Source organism: Danio rerio, chromosome 4 (genome assembly GCF_049306965.1).
Source record: "Danio rerio strain Tuebingen ecotype United States chromosome 4, GRCz12tu, whole genome shotgun sequence".
Classification (NCBI taxonomy): domain Eukaryota; kingdom Metazoa; phylum Chordata; class Actinopteri; order Cypriniformes; family Danionidae; genus Danio; species Danio rerio.
In genome coordinates this window covers 3,075,001-3,095,842 of record NC_133179.1, presented here as the reverse complement: position 1 = coordinate 3,095,842, position 20,842 = coordinate 3,075,001, and the positions used below count along the sequence as shown (strand labels likewise).

The following is a 20,842-nucleotide window of genomic DNA, read 5'->3' as shown; positions in this document are numbered from 1 at the left end:
AGATTTATTTCTACTTTTTTATTTTATATTAGTGTATAAGGTTGGATGGTTGTGCATTATGTTTTTTGTTCATTTTACTAAAAAATTATTCAGTTATCACCTGATTGTCTGTGCTCGGTGTTCACGGCGACTTGAGTCTGATTCCCGCCTCAAGGTCCTTTACTGATTCTTCTGCTTTTCATGCTTTGCTGTCTATACTCTCTATACTGTACTATCTATTAAAGGCGAAAACCCTGAAAAAATATTTTAAAAAATAATAAATTATTAAATTTATCTGTGTGCATTTGAGTATCCATGATTTTTAAATTATTTTTATTATTTAATGCTTTTAACCTACAGTCATTAGAATAAATTTAGCAGAAGTCAGTTTATTGGAGTGGATAGTGAGGGGATGTGCTGCATAATTTGTTTTTTGTAGTGAATAGTTGAACAAAAAATGCATTGAATGGGGCATTTCTGAATTGAGATAAAATGCATGATTGCTGTGAGTGTGTGTGTGTGTGTTTTTTTTTTTCTAGGTTGAATTGATTGTAGATGTGAAATGATTTCAGATGCTTTCATCTTTTAGCTGTAGTGACGTCATTTCACACTCTGCACTCACACATACTGATATAGGACCAAGTCAAAGAAAAACAGAAGAAAATTGACATTTCAGCAACGGAGATGGATTTAAAGAGCTTTAAACCTAAAGTCAATAGAAATTTACCAAGTATTTATTAAATGATTACATTATTAAATATTTATGTGTGCATTTAAGCAGTATTTTAAAATAATAAATGTATAATATTATTATTATCAAGTGAAATCATATTTAAAGATGCAATATATGAACATTAATATACGATAAATCTTGTCTCTCACAGTTTTTCCTTAAAATTAGGAACATAATCTGCCAATGAATAACTTGAATTGAATTAAAAGTATTTCCTCTTTATTGTGTTGTTTCAGGGTGATGAAGAGTCCAGTCTCGGTCTTCCCATCAGCCCCTTCATGGACCGCTCAGCACCTCAGCTGGCCAAACTGCAAGAGTCCTTCATCACACACATCGTGGGTCCTCTGTGCAGCTCGTATGACTCTGCGGCGCTCATGCCTGGCCGCTGGGTCCACCCTCTGCCCAAAGATGGAGATGAGGTGGAGGACGAGAGCGAGGAGGAGGATGAGGACACAGCGGAGGAGGAGGAAGAGGACGCCTCCACCAGCTCTGAACTCTCCCGTGAGTGCAGGACTTTAGATTCTTTATATCTGTGATTATTTGTTTTAAGCAAGAACCAGTTAACACTCTCTCTACTTACCGGCTTTATGATAGAAAAACCAGCACCTAAGAAACGAAGGAAAGTCTTCTGCCAGATCTCCCATCACCTGCTGGAGAACCATGAGATGTGGAAGAAGGTCATTGCAGAGGAGTCCCAGAGCCAGACTGAAGGGGAGGAGTCAACATGCCTGAGCACCACCCCTGAGCCAATCCTGGCCATCGATGAAGAGGAGGAGGAGCCAGGGAGCAAGGAGGAGCCAACGGATGACCAAGGGGAGGGGTCAACAGAGGAAGAGGAGGGACCCGTACCTGAAGACACGCATGAAACACAGGAACCAGATGGCGAGACTGTAGAGGAAGCAGATGAGAAAAACACAGAGACTGTAGAAGACATTGAGGGAAAACAAGACGAAGACCAGAAAGATCCAGAATGAATGACTTGCCATTTTTAGACCAGAACATTGTCTGAACGTTTTTGTTTTATTGGCAAGTGAGACTTCAAAGAAATGGTTGCCAGCACATCACTTAGACACAACACTGTAGATGCTTGGGGAACATGTGCCTAAAGGAAACAGGGTGGGAAGGGGGTGAGTAACATTGAACTGTTAGCGCTAGACACTCCAGTAAAGTGAGCTTTGATGCTAAAATTGGCCAGGACATAGAGTTCTCCAGGGGGTTTCCTATATTTTCTAGACGTTGGTCAGTTTTGCAAATCCTTCTGGCGAAACACATCCAGCTGCACCTTAAATCCCCAAACTACAACAGGTGACCTGCGGCTACACGAGTTCTGCAGGCTCGTCCGTTCTCTTCAGCAAGCATTTCCGGGGAGCTTAATGTCAAAGTCCGAGAAGAGAAATCAATCCAGCGTGACTCTTGTCGACTCTGGTAGGAGTCTCCTTAAAGGCATTTTGCCTCACTCACGTATCCCATCATCCACGGATAGAAGCAGACGTTCCAGAAACAGCATGCATTTGTGCAAATGCTACAAAAATGTGTAACACTATACGTTTCCATGTCTTTCCCGCCATCGCTGTTTGTTTTCTTTTCCTTTTTATCCAGAGGTCACTATAGCAAACCCTTGCTCCATTGTCCCATTTCCGAAGGCGTCAGTTCGAATGCTTGTCATTCTCTTCCCTCACCTTTTTCTCTCACCATTCCATCAGTCCATGAACTGAGATCTTGCGTTTCTCAGGATCAGACTGTTTTCCAATAAGGAGTCATTGGTTTTTACAGACTTTCTTGCAACTTTATAATCTTTTGAATCTTAAATTGGGAGGACAAATGGGAATCTTGTTGTTGCCCTTCTTTTTAAAGTGTATGTTCTTCAAAATGCCAATGGCCTTTTTAACAGTAGCCCAATCGTTGTTTTACAGGTAATTTGATATAATTGCTCAGTCAGCGCATTCCACATGCAATAGTGCATCATGTCATCCCAACCAACTGAAACTCTACAGAAACTTCCTTCTCTCCATATCAAGCAGAGCTTCTCCTGCGTTCAAGCTTCTTAGTAAACTGCTCCAGAAAGTTTTGAGAGCTGACTTAACAGCTCCTGAAAGTTTTGTTGATCAAAGGCACAGATTGGAGCGCATGGCCTGACGGGACAGCCTCAGGCTCCCGCATTCCCCCGCAGTCGCATGTTCGCCCTCCAAACAAGGCCGTAGTCATGCTTCACAGTCCTCTCACGCAGCCGTATGAGTGACTGTGAGCTCCTTTGCCCCAGGGATGAGACGGCGAGTGCTGTCCCTCTCACATGAGCGGATCCAAAGACCATGTGCCACACATGAGATACGGGCACCGGTCGACACGGCTGTCCGCGCTCTCCTTTGATGTGCTGAAAGAGGCAGATTGCTGGTGACGGTAAGATGAAACACTTCTGTGAGCTTAATCACCTTAAGTCCAATGTCTAATCAGGCCCGAGTTCGATGCCTTCAGTCACTTTGAAGGAAAGCCAATTAAAAACGCCTCGGTGGGGAGGCGATGATCATGTGCTTCAATCCCGTTTGGCACTCATCTTTCAAACGTCCCCTTCGATCGCCTTAATACTATCAGGCAACGTGGTGCAATGTAGTTCAGCGAATTATTTAAGCAATACTGACCGTATGTGTACAGTAGATTGTTAGCGTTTCCAACTGCACTTTCTTTCTTTTCGTTGTTGTCGCTGTGTAAATCTCACACAGCTCAAGTGTGTGTGCGCGCGCGTGTGTGTGTGTGTGTGTGCCAAATATGACTTCGATTCCATTCTACCCAAAGTATGAAACACAGTTTTTGTTCTCTGTAGCAGTGGCCGGGACAGCATGTAAAGGCTGTGTGGTTGTGAGTGATGCAGTATGAGTGCTTTTTAATTTGTACTTGGCCCCATTTTTCAGAGGGTTTATTATACTTCTTCTTTAGGCCATAGATTTGTAACCCCAGGCCAGAGATATTAACCCTTTGGTGCATGAGTTGTTAAATCACAAATACAAATAGTCTTAATGTTTTTATTACCTTTTTAAAGCAAGGATATATTAATTCCCAGTCTTTTTCCCCCAAAATAACGCACTTTTAGAGCGTTACTGTCCGCTGCAATAAAAGATAGTAGTTGTTGTGCATCACATTCGTTTATCATTTTAAACTTAGGTTGTCAACATTCAACATCGAGGAGGACAGTGATAATGAGTAATAGTAAGGGCGTAGATATGACTTTTAAAAATCTGTCCACTGTTGTGGACATCATGCATCAAAGTGTTAAATTACACAGCTGTCTTTGCTGTATATAGTTCCCTAAATAAAATGAACCTATAATCAAATCCAGATGAATACTATACACCTAAATATAAAACATGACACTTTGGAAGAAGTGCAGCTCTGCCCGTTTTTCTTATAATTGCATGATGGGAAGCCTAGACTTCACTCTGTTTGATAAATGCATGTCAATACCCGGTGATTAGCATTGAGGGCACACGGCAGTGAGTCACCAAAGATAACACTCAGTGGTCCAATATTGCAGAATTGCTTCCATCTAGACGGCATTCAGAGAGACTTAACAAAAACTGTGGAATTAGCCTACTAGCGACTACCACTAGAGGGCTACACCCTTTAGCTTCCTTGTTAGTGTTCCTGCCTCCCACAATAGGATTGATAGTTTTGATTCCTGCTCAGAGGGAGGACAATACAAGTGGATGTGTTACACTGGTTCCAGGTGTTAGGTCAGGGTGGAGGAGTTTAATGAAGGTGCTTCACTTCCCTAGTATGCACACTAGAAACATTAGGGCCTCTTTTTAGTCTGCTTACTTGTCAAGCCAGGAGTGTTCCAGATTATATTTGGGTTTGAAGATCTAGAAGGCTTCAGGGACTCTAGGTTTGCGGAGAGTGTGCAACACAGTCCAGCTAGTATAAACCTCACTCCCATGTCCTCATGAGGCAGACTAGTGACAGAGAGCTAGTAGGGAGTGAAGTGTAGGGGAGTGAATGTAAAAAAGGCCTCTCTCCCGTGGCCAATATAGCTCTGCTCACACTGTGCTTTTTCAGTCATGACTTGGTCACCTGAGACAAATTTTGGAAATCCGAAATAATTCCTGAAATCCTAAGCTACAATCTTTGATTGTTGGTTTGGCCGTTGTGGTCAGATTTCCCTCTGATGAAGTTTGGCAGTGTCTGAATATTTCACTTTCCCGCTGTGTAATTTCAGTTACGATGAGCAACAAACCAAGAACCAATAGAGGCCAGAATCTAAAGGCACAATAAGCCTGGGAGCCTAGAAGGAGTCTGTATTGAAGATGTGCACAAGAGTCTGAGACCTGATAGGAAGTTAAGTTAACTAAGGCTAGCTAGCAAGTGTCTCAATTCTCTGGCATCAAAAGACATACTATTGACTGATACCTGGGAGTGAGGTATAATGGTGTTAGTGTAACTGAGGCCAGCTATTAGGAGTCTCAATCCCCTGGACTTAAGACATGCTCAAGAGTCTGACACCTGGTAGCGAATGAGGTTTAAGAGGGGAGTTTGACAGAGACCAACTTGAAGGAGTTTCAATCCCCTGGCTTCAAAAGGCATACTAATGACTGATATCTTGAAGGAAGAGAAGGTTAAAGGCACTGGTGTACTTCAAACTAAATCGAAAAAAGAGCTGAAATGACATAATTGTGAACAAAATCCAGTTACAACTAAGTTAGTTTTAAGTTTGTTTCTGCAGTTCGAAAACTTCGCTCACCAAAGCAAACTTTTTGGGGAGTGTATTTTGGTCCTAAACACGAGATCCTGAGTCACACACCGAGCGATAAACACAACTCTAAAAGCTCTAAACATTGTTGCAGTCAGTCTCAATCTGTGACAAATATAAAACAGTGCAGTGTGCCGTGGTGGTGCGTCTCCCTGGAAAAGGCTGTTTGTCTTATATCAATGGTGTCAAACTGGATTCCTGGAGGGCCGCAGCTCTGCACAGTTTTGCTCCAACTCTAATCAAGCTGATCCAACTAATCAAGGTGTTCAAGACTACTATGGACAATTAAGCTGGTGTGAGTTGAAGCTGGTTGGAGAGAAACTATGCAGAGCTGCGGCCCTCCAGGAATTGAGTTTGAGACCACTGCCTTACATAAAACTGTTATTCTCTCACACCCGTTATTGTTTTTGTGTTTAGGATTCAATTCAATTAATCTTTATTTCTATAGCACTTTACAATGTAGATTGTGTCAAAGCAGCTTAACATAGAAGTTCTAGTCAATTGAAACCGTGTCAGTCCAGTTTTCAGAGTTGACGTTCAGTTTAATTCAGTTTAGTGTGGTTTAATTTTCACTGCTGAAACACTGTAGAGCAAATTCATCAATGCGCAGTCTACAAGTCCCAAACCAAGCAAGCCAGTGGCGATAGTGGCAAGGAACAAAACCTCACCAATGGAACAAAACCTCACTAAAAGTTTTGGACGTGACACATTTACAACTCCTCCTCCTGCACTGAAAGCAGTATACCATTTCTTAGCCTTCTCGAACTTCTTTTTGGCCTCAAATGAATTACGAACAATTACTTTGTTTGAAGTATACCAGTGTCTTGGTTAAGGCCAGCTAGCGAGAGCCTACCTCTAAACTTAAGATATGCTCACAAATCTGAAATCTAGTAGGGAGTGAGGTTTAAGGGGGTAAGTGTAACTGAGACTAGCTAGTAGTAGCTTCATTACGCAGGCCTTAAGAGGCACACTAGGGCCTGGGACTTGGGAGCTAGTCTAAGGGTGCACAAACTTCAGGAGGGCTGCTGTCCTGCATAGTTTAGCTCCAACTTGCTTCAACACACCTGCCTGGAAGTTTCTAGTATACCTAGAAAGAGCTTTATTGTCTGGTTCAGGTGTGTTTATTTGGGGTTAGAGCTAAAATATGTAGAACACCAGCCCTCTTGGACTGAGTTTGGGCTAGTCTTCAAGGTTTTGTGTCAGTGTACCTCCCTCCCATGCTGTAAACTGTGCAGTGTGAGAGGGATGTTGTGTCCTCACTTCCCATGGCTAAAATTAATGTTCAAAACCTGCTCGGAGCAATACTGAAGTACCAGAAGGGTTATATTGATAGGCTTAAGTTTAGTGTCAAATAGTAAATCTTCACCTCCATTGGCTCAAAAGGTGTCCGATAGTCTTTGTTAGGGCTGGGGGTTTTGTTAGTCTACCTATTTTCCATATTTCCCATAGTCTAAATGGACAGCACAATACTTGGGACACCAGTATAGACATGTTCATAATGGCAGAAATATGTTTTCACACATAACAAATGCCCTTAGGAGCGAAATAGATTATAGACTGTACAGTAGAGCTCAAATACCTGAGCAGGTATTTCAGAAATGCACAATGACTTGCTGGGATCGCGTGTAAAATTTAGTCTCATAAGCTCATCCCTCGATTTCTTTTTGATTGACAGCTGGCAATTGAACCAGCATGTCAAACTCACATGTAGACATAAAGAGAGAGTACATGTCATATAAAAAGCTGAACTTTATTATATTTTTTCTTGTTCATAGCTCGTTCCTTCATCTTCAGCTGTCTTATAACCACGTCCACCCGTTTTATTCATCTTGAGAACCAAACAAGTTTTACAGTTCTCTCCGAGAAGGAGAAATGAGACTTGTACTTTTTTATATAGTCGGCACTTCACTGACAAAATAATTATTTTTCTTCTCACTTGTATCTTGCACTTAACACATGTAGCAATACCTATAGAAAGGGGAACTGTGTAAATCACCAGTATTCGTAAAGTGAAATATTCATTTTATCGCTGATTGTTGTTCCATTTTGTACAAACCAATATTGTGTACAGGTTAAAACGGAGACGAGACAAAAACAAAGCCAAAAAAAGGGACGAAAAAGATGAAAACGACAACAGAAGTCTTTTAGATAAACATTATTTATTTTTACTGTTTTGTAATTTAGACACTATACTGTAGCTCCTCTATTGCCAGACTTACTGGAAGTGCCTCTTGGTATAATGTAACATACAGAAAATATATATTGAGATTATTAGAACCTGTCACAAGCTGAACATTGTGGATGTTGTAATGTGAATACAGTTTAATAATACGAGTGAAATACTGTGGTATTCAATGTCTCTGTGTGTACTTAATTTTTTATCACTTGCTTCATTGATTTTTCACCCCTTTCAGGATGATAGGGGGAAGCATGTCAAATATTTGTTATATTTGTGCTATGAAAATGGCTTCTATCTCTATCAAAGTCAAGCTCAGATGATACCAGGTAAGAATGATCTTAAGTTACCCTAAAATTAGCTAGTTTAGATATCATTTTAACTTCAGTAATTCACCATTGATTATGTTTACAGCAGGAACTGACTTGATATTGAAGCAGTTTTATGAAGAGGAAAGTGTGCAGCATGATGTGTTATATCTGTTTGGCACATACCAGCAGGCACATGATGTCAACATGACGTCTGCAACCCCATTGTTGTGGGAAGGTTGCATATTGTAAATGAAAATCGGGTTGACGACAAAACCCAACAACAGGCCGATGTCAATGTCACAACGCAACCTAAAACCAATAAAATATCAACGTCTAATGAGCTTGAAGTTGTGTGGATGTTACCACAATGACGTCTATTAGATGTTAGATTTTGGTTGCCATGCTTGACCAATAAATGTTAGTTTTTGACTCTAATTTGACGTTGGTTTAAGATGTTGGCACAACCTAAAATCAACTAAATATTAACGTAATGTAACGTCGTTATTGGAAATCAACATAACATTGTCCTTAGATGCAGGCTGCTTAAATCTAACGTAATATTAACATCTTATTGGCATTGTGTGTCTGCTGGGATTGTTCTGAAACAACAAAAGAAAGACACTTGATTATTAAAACGGTTTAAGGGGTGTGTTGCTTTAAACTTATTAGCAGCGCATTTGTTTAAAACCTTACTTTTTTATAAGCTAAAAGACACATTGTTCTGAATTAACCCTTTAAACATCAGCTTTTAGACATACAGTAAGATTACGAATGTCCTTGGCATCTATGTAGCTTATTTCCTAAAGCTTGAGGTGTGCATAATTCATATAATACATTGTACAGAAGGACATGGCAACATTTAAATGCAGCTAAACCCAAATCTCTTCAAGAACAAATTGTTTTAAAAGTCTGCCATATGAAGCTATGGTAGTAGTCAGTGTGTAAACGGAAGGTAGGATCATTATTATACCAGTGAAAATGTACTAGCTCAAACATTAAGGCACTTTTGATTCCCAGGAAGAGCATAAACTGATTATATATATATATATATATATATATATATATATATATATATATATATATATATATATATATATATATATATATATATATATATTGAAGGTAAATTAAGTTGCTTTAGGCAACTAAAAATGTAAATTATGCTGTCTTAACCATATTTATTAGCACAAGTCCACTGTTTTTTGTATTATTATAATTATAATTACCCTATTTTTTATATATCAGCATAACAGTTTGAGTAAAAAGTAAATAAAAAACAAATATCTACTAAGAAAGTACATAAAATACGTCTTGTTTTCTACTTTAATACCATATTTTCATTTTGTTATCAGCATAACTCTTTTTTATATAAAATCAAACATTTACTGAGTTAAATACTGATATATGGCCTATAAATAATACCTCGATGTTATCTTATATTGATGATGTGTAAATTGAACCGTCGGAGTTGGGTTGTAATTCGCGGGGAAATCGAGTTCTGCTTGGCGTGGTTATGTAACATTACGCATGTAAACAAACAGAAGACGGTCCGGCGTTTGATTGTAAGTACTACTTGCAGTTTTTAGCCAAATAATTATTATAAATGATCTTTTAACTATCTCTTAAAATGAAAACATGTCATTTAGTTAACAGAATGAAAACAGAAAGTGGAAATTGGCGAGCTCTTTAATTTCCTATCAACATCCGAGTGCTGGAGATGGAGATACCTCGACTTCCGGTTAAACCAACCCGGGGATATTTTTTCGATCAACAGGTAAGATATTTAACAGTTTTACACGGTTTAAACGGCAGTAAGAGACGGTGTCCTCATCAAAATACATTATTAATAACAAATATTCGCATTAGCTCTGATAAAACTCTGTAATCATTGGTACAACGGCTCATCTTCATTCATTAATATTTGTTATTGACGGTGACGAGCGGGCTATCAACAAATTAATTGCTAATTATATATGTTTAGTCAATATTAAAACAAATGTTATTGATTGAAAGACTGTTTTATGAAAGGCGGAAGTGGTCAAATGTCTATAAACGAAACGGAAACGGAAATTTGACTTGTTTGTTTTTGACGCGGACATGTTTGAAACTCACTTTAAAGCACCTACAAGTCTAGATTTACAAACATTTATTTAATTTTTAATTGATTGTGACATTGTTTCACTGTTTTCTGCTGTCCTAGAGAAAATAAATACATCTAAAAGCTAATAATCTACATTATATGCCGTTATTAATGATAATATGTCTAATTATTATACTATGTTTGCTTGTTAGACCTGTAATGTTTTGAGAAAAGCTGTATAGTAATTAAAAAGGTGTTTACAAGTCTAAACATATACAGAGCCCTGGGCCTCAGTTTTGAAAGGGTATAAAAATCATAATATAAGGTTAATAATTAAATAATAATCTCTATTAGTTAAGTAAAATCAACTTTTATTTATATATTTTCAGCTGTAATATCTGGGTATCGTTTATTTTATTTTAATATTAGTTTTAATTAACTTTGAAGTAAATGACGTATCAGCATTTCACATTTGATTTCATTTTTACATTTTTTAAAAGTGTTAGTTTTTAATTGAAGACTTGCACATTGTGTCCTGCAGATTGGAGGATTTAATACTTCTGTTTAGTTCATGTTTTACAGATTGTTATACATTAATCAATTAATCAGATTGTATATACAGTAAATTACCAAAGAAAAGCTGGTGTGAATATTAAAACATGCAAATTATTTCAGTATTCCAGACACTAGAAAATTGTGTTTCTTTCCAGTTCACTTTAAAGCTTTTCTGAGACTATTTTCACAGAGGTGTCCTGCAGAAATCATTAAATATTTCATTAAAATAGCAGCTTTCTGTATTTTGTGATTCATGTTTTATTATTTCTGATTTTTAATTGCATTATGAGATCTTGATCTTTCCTCCAGCAACTTTTATCCTTGAAAAGTTCAAAGAAGTGACATTTATGAACACTTTTAATAGTGTAAAGTGCTATATTGTCTGGGTTGATGTTGTAAATTTCGCCACAAAACCTTCTAATAACCCCCCAGTACATTTACTGTCATCTCACAGACTTATTTCTCTAGATAGTATTTTTTTTCTTATACATTATATTATTTCAAACTACTAAAACATCAATTAAAGTCACTTTGTTAAGCTGTAGAGTTGAATTTTCGACATCAAAAGTCTACAGAGCAGAAATCAACATCCCATAATGCGATTCACAACTGTAAATAAACAGAAAACACTTGTGATGTACAAAATTGTTCATTAACTGATATGGTTAATAATGTATAATTAGTTCAAAATCTGAAGCCTGATCAGAACGAAACAGACAAATAAGTCTAACAGATAATGAAATCATTGAGATCGAATCTAAAGTGTTAAGCATCATGTCTTGGTTCAGGTGGTTATGTTAAAACTCGTGACACCGAGGAAGGATTTTCTCAAGCCTCAGGCCTCCTTAACTCCTTAGTCAGGCAGATTTACAAATTAAACGCATAAACTCAGCCAGAATTTCAGCCAGAAGCGCTCGTCCTCCGATATTAAGAATCCTCACACTGTCAAGCTTACTACTTATTTATTTTTATGCCTGATACTAAATGTCATTATTTATAAACCCAACCCAACAAACCCTTAAAGGAGACCTTTTAACCTTTATATAAGTAATATGTACATTTGCTTTTAATGCTTTAAAATATATGTATTTATTTATTGATAAAAACGTTTAAAACAAATTATTAGTATTTTGAAAAATAGGTTGATGGATATGTTCCAGCTCAGCCATGTGGAGAGAACTCGGTTGGAAGAATGTTTTAAGGTTTTTCATCACACCATCACAGAAAATACATAGAGGAAAGGGTACTAGCTGCTGGAGAATGTGTGGGGAAAAAGTAGCTGATCACTTTCATGTTTTTTGGGATTGTCAGAAATTAACCCCATACTGGAAAGAGATTAAAATACATCTAAACGCCATTTTTGAGGTAGAGATTGACTTTACCTGTGAATCTTTATATTTAGGTAATATGCATTTGGATGGATGGATTAATAAAGATAAGAAATTGTTATTTATTCTTCTGGCAGCTATTAAAAAAGTAAGTACAAAAAAAATGGTTAAAATTAGAGTCACCTACAGTTGAAGAATGGATTGGTACAGTGCACACTATATATGTCATGGAAAAACTATTGTTTTCATTAAGAACACAGACTGAATACTTTTAATTTAGAGTAAATGGACTGAGTATATCTCACTAATATGCCTGATTTTTTTCTTGAATTGTATCCTAAATGTAATACTATGTCTAAATGAGTGTCTGTTCTTCCTTAAAGGAAACCTTTTAAAGGATTTGTTGCTCCCCAAGTTTTACTGTTTATAGTTGTTGTTCTTTTTAAAGAGAAGAAAATACAAAGTAAATACAAGATCTGTAAGTCTCTCTCTGTATGAGAGAATATGTAAGTTACATATGTATTTTCTTTTATGAAAACTCAAAATAAAAGAAGAAAAAAAAGAAAAATAGTAGAATATAAATAATAATAGTATATATACAATATAATATATACAATACAATATATATAATAACAACTTACTTTTATACTTTTGTACATTTATTATAGACTAGTTAGAATTTGATATATAAATTAAGTAATATGTAAATGATTAATGCTTTTAAAATGTTTTTCTATTTTTTACTTATAAAAATATTAAAAACAAATAATTATTATTTAAAAAATTGGTTGAAATTTTGTACATTTGTGCATTTATTATAGACTAGTTAGCATCCAATATATCATTTAAGTGATGGGTAAATTAATTTTTAATGCTTTCAAAAATGTGTTTTAATCTATATATTTCTAAAATAAATATGCAAAAAAAAATTATTAATATTTTAAAATAATAGACCAGTTTTAGTTTCATACTTTTGTGCATTTGTTATTGACTAGGTGGAATTTCATACACATTTTTAATACACAATTAATGTTTTAATGCAGATTAACAGATGCTTTTAATTCTGAGTAAATAATTGATTAAAAAATGTTTTTAAAGTGCTCATTATTTTCTATCATGCTTATTCATTTACTAAATACATAAATGTAAATCATTTTTTACTCAATGTAAATAATTTTGTGTGCATGCACAGTCAGTGAATCAATCTTTTAGACATTGTTTTCTTTGACTGTTATAAACCTGAATGGCATGTCAACACTGCAAACACTACCAAAGAAGCAGCAGATTCTGTGAATGATTAATAAAGAAAAGTAAGCTCCGCCCCTGATTACTGTTGCTGACTTTAACATTCATGTAAATAATTAATGATATGCACATCAGCCTCATTCAGAGCTATCTAATCACAAAAGTCTTCCAATAGGATTTCTTTTTCAACACAGCAACAGTTGCCATGCAAGGATTGGCCAGGAATGTTTCTAAAGGCGGGGCTTAGTCAAGGGTCTCTTATTCTGTAGTGTGTGTTTATTTCTCAAAAGCTGATTGCCAGTAGAAGTCAGAACTATTGATTCTCCTGTGAAATTTTAATGCTTTTAAAAATATTTCCCAAGTGCTGTTTAACAAAGAGGAGATTCAAACATATTTTTAAACATAATAATTTTGTATTTGCCATGATGATGTGCATAAAATACTCTTGTTATTATTATGTTAGCAAGTTATTTCGCAAGATACTATTCAGATCAATGTGGATTTTAAAAGCTTAACTAGCCTTCTGGATAAAGGTGAAAGAAGGGGAGCAGGGGGGTTTCTTCCAGACCAAGATAGCTGTAGAAAGGATATATAGTATGAGTATATATAGTGACTTGGGATCATTTGATTGGAGGATCGTGATTAGCTAAGATGGGCTAGCTGGGTCAATCATGAGAACAAGCTCCTCTCGAAATTAGTTTAGGATTAAACTTCATTTAGTGGAGATGTTATGCAAAAATAATAATTAAAGGGACAATCAAAACACAGAAAAACAAAAATAAATAAACTGCCAAACAAAAATATAAAGAGAAAAAAGCCTAAGGTAAGCGTTTTGAAAAAATATTACACCTAACAATGAACTCTCTTTTGAGACAACACAGCTTCCCTTACCTCAGGGGTGTCCAAACTCGGTCCTAGAGGGCTGGTGTACTGGAGAGTTTAGCTCCAACCCTAACCAAACACATCCCAATCAGCTAATCAACCTCTTTCTAGATGTACTAGAAACTTTTCTGTGTCGGTGGCGAGTTGGAGCTAAGCTTTGCAGGACACCGGCCCTCCAGGACTAAGTTTGAGCACCCCTGTTTTTACCTCCTTCACCCTATGAACTAAGCTAGCACTACCATTGATGGAGTGTACGCATTCCTGGGTTAACAACACCCAGCAATAAACTTGAGTCACTTCTTCCGAAACTCGAACCATACTCTGCAAACTATATAGATTGTTACAACCAAATAAACAAGCCAACGTGCATTAAAATGTTAGCAACAATAGGAAGTCAATAATAATAATAATAATAATAATAATAATAATAATAATAAATAAATAAATAAATAAATTATATTGACCATAAATAGTTTAAACTAAATTTTATTCCAGCCAAACTAAAAGAAATAAGACTTTCTCCAGAATCTAAAAATATTATGGGGCATACTGTGAAAACTTCATCTGTCTGCTACACATTATTAGAAGAAGAATACAAATTTAGCAGGAAGGCGAATAGTTTTGATGTGAACTGTATATCATTTCTCTCTGTTTGCCTGCAACTCTTCCACAAGCAGACAGCAAATATAGATCTAGCTGTGATCTGGGGGAGGCTGATTACAAATAATGAGGACTGCAATCTCTCCATTACAGCCATTAGGAGCGTAAGTGATGCAGAAAGCAGTCTCCTGAGTGCACACTACACAGGTGGCATCTCTCTTTCTCAAAAGCGTTCATGTGTGATCATTATTCCTGGTGACTTCATCTTATTTTACATTACACAGTTTCCAATTAATTAATACGTTTGTTTTTTCAGCATTGCAACTTTTAGAGAATTAAAATGTCTGTGAGCGCTTGTAAATTAGAATTTATTTCAGTTCTGAGGTGGCATGGTGGCTTAGTGGTTAGCGATGTTGCCTCACAGCAAGAAGGTCGCTGGTTTGAGTCCCGACTGGACTAGCTGGCATTTCTGCGTGGAGTTTGCATGTTCTCCCTGTGTTGGTGTGGGTTTCCCCCACAGTCCAAACACATGCAACTTTAGGTGAATTGAATAAACTAAATGGATGTTTCCATTGTATGAATTACAGGGGGGTTCGGGGGGGGATAGACCCCCCTTAAAAACGCTTTATCCCCCATGAAGGACATGAAAACAAGATGTATCGGGGGTCAGCCCTTTAATACTGAGAAATAGTTTGCCCTGATCTGTAATTTAAATAAGGTAACACTTTATTTTGATGGTCCATTTGAGTATTAGTAGACTGTCTGCTTAATCTACTGCTCCTTCAACAGACTTTTAACTTACTATAAGAAAGTACATGTCAACTTACACTAACTCTAACCCAAACCTCAACCTAACAGTCTGCTTATAATCTAATGAGAATTAGTTGGCATGTAGATGCAATGTCACTTAAATTCAACAAACGGGCTATCAAAATAAAGTGTGACCTTAATTAATAATCTTAATAATTAAAATAATAGATCAAATAAATATACATTAGACCACCCCTATTATGGTTCATACCATTGTGAATGCATAATCGTGCTAATCAGCCTATGTGAGGAAGAAAATTAATTAAACAGTCTGAAACTGCAGATCTAGAGCAACGACAGACACGGTAAGTGTTCACAAGACTGTTTTCTCTTGAAATAGATGTTTGTTTCCATGTATAACCTGAAAGTAAAGTCAAGTTAGACGCATAGTTAGTATAGTCTGACCTACAGTAGCCTTTGACATAGCTAATCAGAGGATACTGTAGGTCAGAACACACCAAATATCCCCCAAAACACTGAAAACTTCAATGTTTTATTAGTAAATTAGATGTAATTTACATAAAAACATAAAGGACTGAAGGATGTGTTACACAAAACATTTGACCCCCAAGATGGTCAATGTATAATTTGCACACTGGGTGTTTCCCAGTACAGGGTTGCGGCTGGAAGGGCATCCACTGTGTAAAACATATGCTGGATAATTTGGCGGTTCGTTCCACTCATGAATAAAGGAACTAAGCTAAATGAATGAATATTTGGTTATGATATCGGCCCTCAAATGCAAGCAGTGGTACATTTTTATCTGTGTGTTTAAGCACAGAAACGCTTCAAGGACTTGAGAGGTTATTGTGGGTTTTTTATGTAACAGTCAGTGCAGACGTGTTTTTTATTTGTTTACTTTTTTAGAGCTCACTGAAGACGCTATTTCCATTTAAATGATAAGTAGATGTATTGAAATAAGCATGCATTATTAAAATATACCGCAGTAATGTTTTAGAGCTTCAAATTTGGCGACTTTTTTAATAAAATAAATAATGAATGATGCTAAACATTACTGCAATATATTTTAACTGAGGGAACATTGTTTTCAACACATTTCTAAACATGATAGTTTTAATAACTTATTTCTAATAACTGATTTATTATTATATTTGCCATGATGACAGCACATAATATTTTACTACATATTATTCAAGACATTACACTAAAACCCAAAAAGTTAAGATAACTTAAACCATTTGAGGAAACCGATAGCAAAAAACCATCTAAGTTCAAAAACTAATTAGTTCCCACTTTATATTAAGTTGCCTCAACTAATATGTACTTTCACAGGAATTAATAGTTTGTTACAATGCACTTACATGTATTTAATGTGTACTTATGCTTGATTAAATACATGTATGTAATTACAGCTGTAATTAACTTTTGTAATTACATTTGTAAATACACTGTTGACCATCCCTTACACCTTAACCCACCCTTAAACCTACCCATACCACCAAACCTGTCCATAACCCAACCCCTATCCCTACTCAAGAGCACCACAATTGTTCTCAAATACATTATAAACACAGTAAGTACATTGTATTTATTTATTTTGATGTAAGTACATAGTAGTTAAGGACACTTAAAGTGGGACCACTAATTCTAATGAGTACTGTGAACTCAATCCATTTGAGTAAACGAAGCAATTTAATCACAGTTAAACCCACACTGTAAAAACCAAACAGTCAACCGTATCAACTGAAATGAGTGTCGTGAACTCAAAATTGACTGAAAGTTAATTCTACTAATTTGAAAAGAGTTCAACCTCAGTGTTGAAGGTAATGGGTTAATTAAATACCTCTTTACTTCATCTGTAAATGGAGTAAGTTCACAGTACTCATATAGATTAGTTTATAACTCAAATGGTTTATAGCAATCGGTTTTCTAAAATGGTTTGAGTTGCCTTAACTTCATAGGATTTACAGTACTCAGTTGGTCTGAGTTCTCTTCATTTACTGCACTGTAAAACCCAAAAAGTTAAGGTAAGTCAAACCATTTGAGGAAACCGATTGCTACAGACCATTTAAGTTCAAAAACGAATGCAAATGAGTTCTGTGAACTTAATCCATTTGAGTAAACGAAGCAATATGAGCACAGTAAAACCCAATAAATGAAGAGAACTCAAACCAACTGAGTACTGTAAAACAAAACGAGTTAAGGCAACTCAAATCGTTTGAGGAAACCGATTGCTACAAACCATTTGAGTTAAAAAACAAATCTATATGAGTACTGTGAACTTTTAAGTTAAAGTAGTGTAGTTTTTAATTAACTCATTACCTTCAACACTGACTTTAAAACTCTTTTCAAATGAGTAGAATTAACTTTCAGTCAATTTTGAGTTCACTACACTCAATTTATTTGATAAAGTTGACTGTTGGGTTTTGCGGTATTCAGCCTAAAGTGACATTTAACGACTTAACTAGGTTAATTAGGGTGAAGTTAGGGTAATTAGGCAAGTCATTGTATAACAGTGGTTTGTTCTGTAGACGATTGAAACAAATATTGCTTAAGGCGGCTAATAATTTTGACCTTAAAGTGGTTGAAACTGCTTTCTCTCACTCTCTGTACTCTCTCTTATTGCATATTTTTAGCATTATATTTGACATTGCACAACAGCCCTATAGCAGATCCTGTGTGTCCAACTCAAAGAAACCCATTGAGTTTCCTCTGATGCAAGAATTAAACCCTGAGTCAGGACAATTAGCACATTATTCGTACTTTCTGCAGTAATTATTATTCTAACGTCATAGATTATCCTGTACTTGTTTTGTCATGTAGCAATGATACTGTAAACGGGGCTAACCCGGTTATAAAGCAGGAAAAACGCAGCTGAAGTAGCCGTTTGTTCGACAGGACACTGCAACGGGTGAAAAATGGATTAGCTCAATCCTATTAGAAATACCAGGCCAAGAATTCTGCCATACTCTCAAAACTGCCTCAAAACTGGCGTAAAGCATGAGCAGATTACCCCCGAAAACAACTGAGGAAACGGCTAAAGGACAGCAGTCTGCACTGGAAAAATAGTCATTGAATTTACTACACTTTCTAAGGTTGCAAACAGTTAAGTTGAACATAATTAATTTCAGCCCATATGAATTGTTTGCAACCACTTATAGTTGAAGTCAGACTATTAGCCCCCCAAATTATTTTATTTCTTTCAACACATTTCACTAAACAATAGTTCATTCATTCATTCATTTTCCTTCGGCTTAGTCCTATTTTAATCAGAGGTCGCCACAGTGGAATGAACCGTCAACTATTTCAGCATGTGTTTTACACAGTGGATGCCTTTCCAGCTGCAAACCAATACTGCGATACACCCATACACACTTATTCACACTCGCACACTACAGCCAATCTAGTTAATCAGTTCACCAATAGCGCATGTGTTCGGACCAATAGCGCATGTGTGGGGGAAACCGGAGCACCCTGAGGAAACCTACGCCAACACGGGCACAACATGCAAACTCCACACAGAAATGCCAGCTGACCCAGCGGGGACTCAAACCAGCAACCTTCTTGCTTTCATTCATTTTAAAGGGGCACTTTCAAGTGTAATTACAAAAAGGGCATGTGCTCTACACAGGTTGAGTCCTACCTGTGCACATGCCTGGTGCCGCCACATTTCACACATAAGTATTTAATAATTCTGTGAAGTCAAGCAACACCCACATAGACATTATAGACAAGCAAGCACTTTTTTCCTCCGGTTTACTAGACAGAATCAGCAATCAAGGATTACAATCAGCTTTCTTCAATTGTCCTCCTGAGTGACTCATATGCTGAATATGATATGTGCGCTGTTCATTCAGGAGTATATCAGGGCCATAATAAGACAAATGCACGTCACCAATTCTCTCTATATACACTGATCAATAGGATTCAGTGGATTTATTACATTTTTTAAGGTATTCATTCATTAAGTATTCATTCATTTGGCTTAGTTCCTTATTTATCAGGGGTCGCCACAGCAGAATGAACCGCCAACTATTCCAGCATATGTTTTACGCAGCGGATGCGGAATGAAATGGAAATGAATGAATGTTTGACATGTCCCTACAAGGGAAATATATTGTATAATCATGAAATTCTATCTAATCTGTAGATAGTAGGGATGTAACGGTATCAGTATTTCACGGTACGGTAATACCTCGATATGAATGGCACGGTACGGTATTTATTGAGTAATTTACAGGAAAAACAAAAATCAGCATTAACGTGGCACATTTTCCTGAGTGCAACCGTAAAAATAACTGTGTGGTGCACAGAGTAGAGTGGTTTGCGAATCATTAGAGTCACATACGTCAGAGCTAATATACTGAAATATATGTGATTTTTCCCCATCTGATTATATTGACAGACACCAGGGGCACCAGTAAGTGGGGGAAGTAAGGACAATTCAAAGAGCCCATGCATTTTGGGGGTCCCCAAAGATTTAATTAGAAGCCGCGACCCCCTTTGCCTCCCCTGGTTTTTAACTTTTGTCTGCACTCCCCCCTTCCTTCTTCCCGCTCTTCAATTTCGTCCTCAACACCTCCACCTCCTCTTCCATCCCCCCTCCCCGGTCTTCACTTTCGTGAAAGACTAATGAAAAGACTCCAAAAAAGTGTCAAAAGTGTTTATTTACCTTAGCACTAAACATATCAATGACATACAAATTAGCCGTCTATCTGTACGTTTCGAAACAAGAACTTCAATTTTTCAATTTTTATAACAAAAAAACTATAAAAACATGTAGAAAAAATAAAGTTTCAATTTAGTATTGTTGAAAACTCATCACATTCAACATTTAATCACTCACACACTTGGATAGAGATGGGTTGTTTTTTTTTTAAAGAAAAATTATCATAAAAATATAATCTGGCAAAAGCTGGGCATGTCCCCTGCAACCGAAAAAACCCCTCTCATTTAGGACTGATGTTTGTGGGACAGAGAGATATGATTTAGCCAAGGTTGACCGCAGTGGGTAACGTTGTGCATTGTCTTTCCACCACCTGAGAGGACAAGCCATGAGTGAGATGGAGGTCTCTGTGCGGTACAAGTCAATGTCTGCATCAATCTAACAAGTGTGCTGTGTTCTGCAGTCCCCATGACTGTTTTTAGTCGTATTCCCCGACTTGTATTTCACCACAGTCTGGCAGTGCCTGCATACCGTTTTTGTCTTTGTCACCTTTTCTACTTTTTCGTATCTTTTTAGAAAGAAACCGAAATGCTTCCACACATCTGATTTAAAACCCGCTTTAGGTTCGATCATTTCCAGCTCTTTTTCTTCTCCGCTACTAGCAGCACACTCCATTTCCACATTACTGGATCTGTAGCGACAACAGACCGCATACGATGATGGCCACGCCTAGGCTGATGGGAATTGTAGTTCCCGCTACCTCCCGTTCGCTTCATTC

The 20,842-nt window shown here is 36.8% G+C and overlaps 2 protein-coding genes across 14 annotated transcripts in view; both read left to right on the top strand.

Annotated features, from left to right (window-relative positions):
• Positions 1 to 7,798, top strand: part of pde3a (phosphodiesterase 3A, cGMP-inhibited) — a 121,545-nt gene extending 113,747 nt beyond the window's left edge. For 7 of the 12 annotated variants that reach the window (XM_073946872.1, XM_009299996.4, XM_009299995.4 and 4 more), the window contains 2 exons: positions 949 to 1,213; positions 1,307 to 7,798. In XM_073946872.1, coding sequence (XP_073802973.1) covers positions 949 to 1,213; positions 1,307 to 1,686 — 645 coding nt within the window. In that variant the 3' untranslated portion in view covers positions 1,687 to 7,798. The remainder of the gene's footprint in view (positions 1 to 948; positions 1,214 to 1,306) is intronic. The other 5 variants (XR_012401709.1, XR_012401706.1, XR_012401708.1 and 2 more) reach the window with 4 other exon arrangements.
• Positions 7,799 to 9,650: 1,852 nt separating this feature from the next.
• slco1c1 (solute carrier organic anion transporter family, member 1C1) overlaps positions 9,651 to 20,842 on the top strand; it is a 72,473-nt gene continuing 61,281 nt past the window's right edge. For both annotated transcript variants that reach the window (XM_009299973.5, XM_068219668.1), the window contains exon 1: positions 9,651 to 9,711. The gene's annotated coding sequence lies outside the window, so the exon portion shown is untranslated. The remainder of the gene's footprint in view (positions 9,712 to 20,842) is intronic.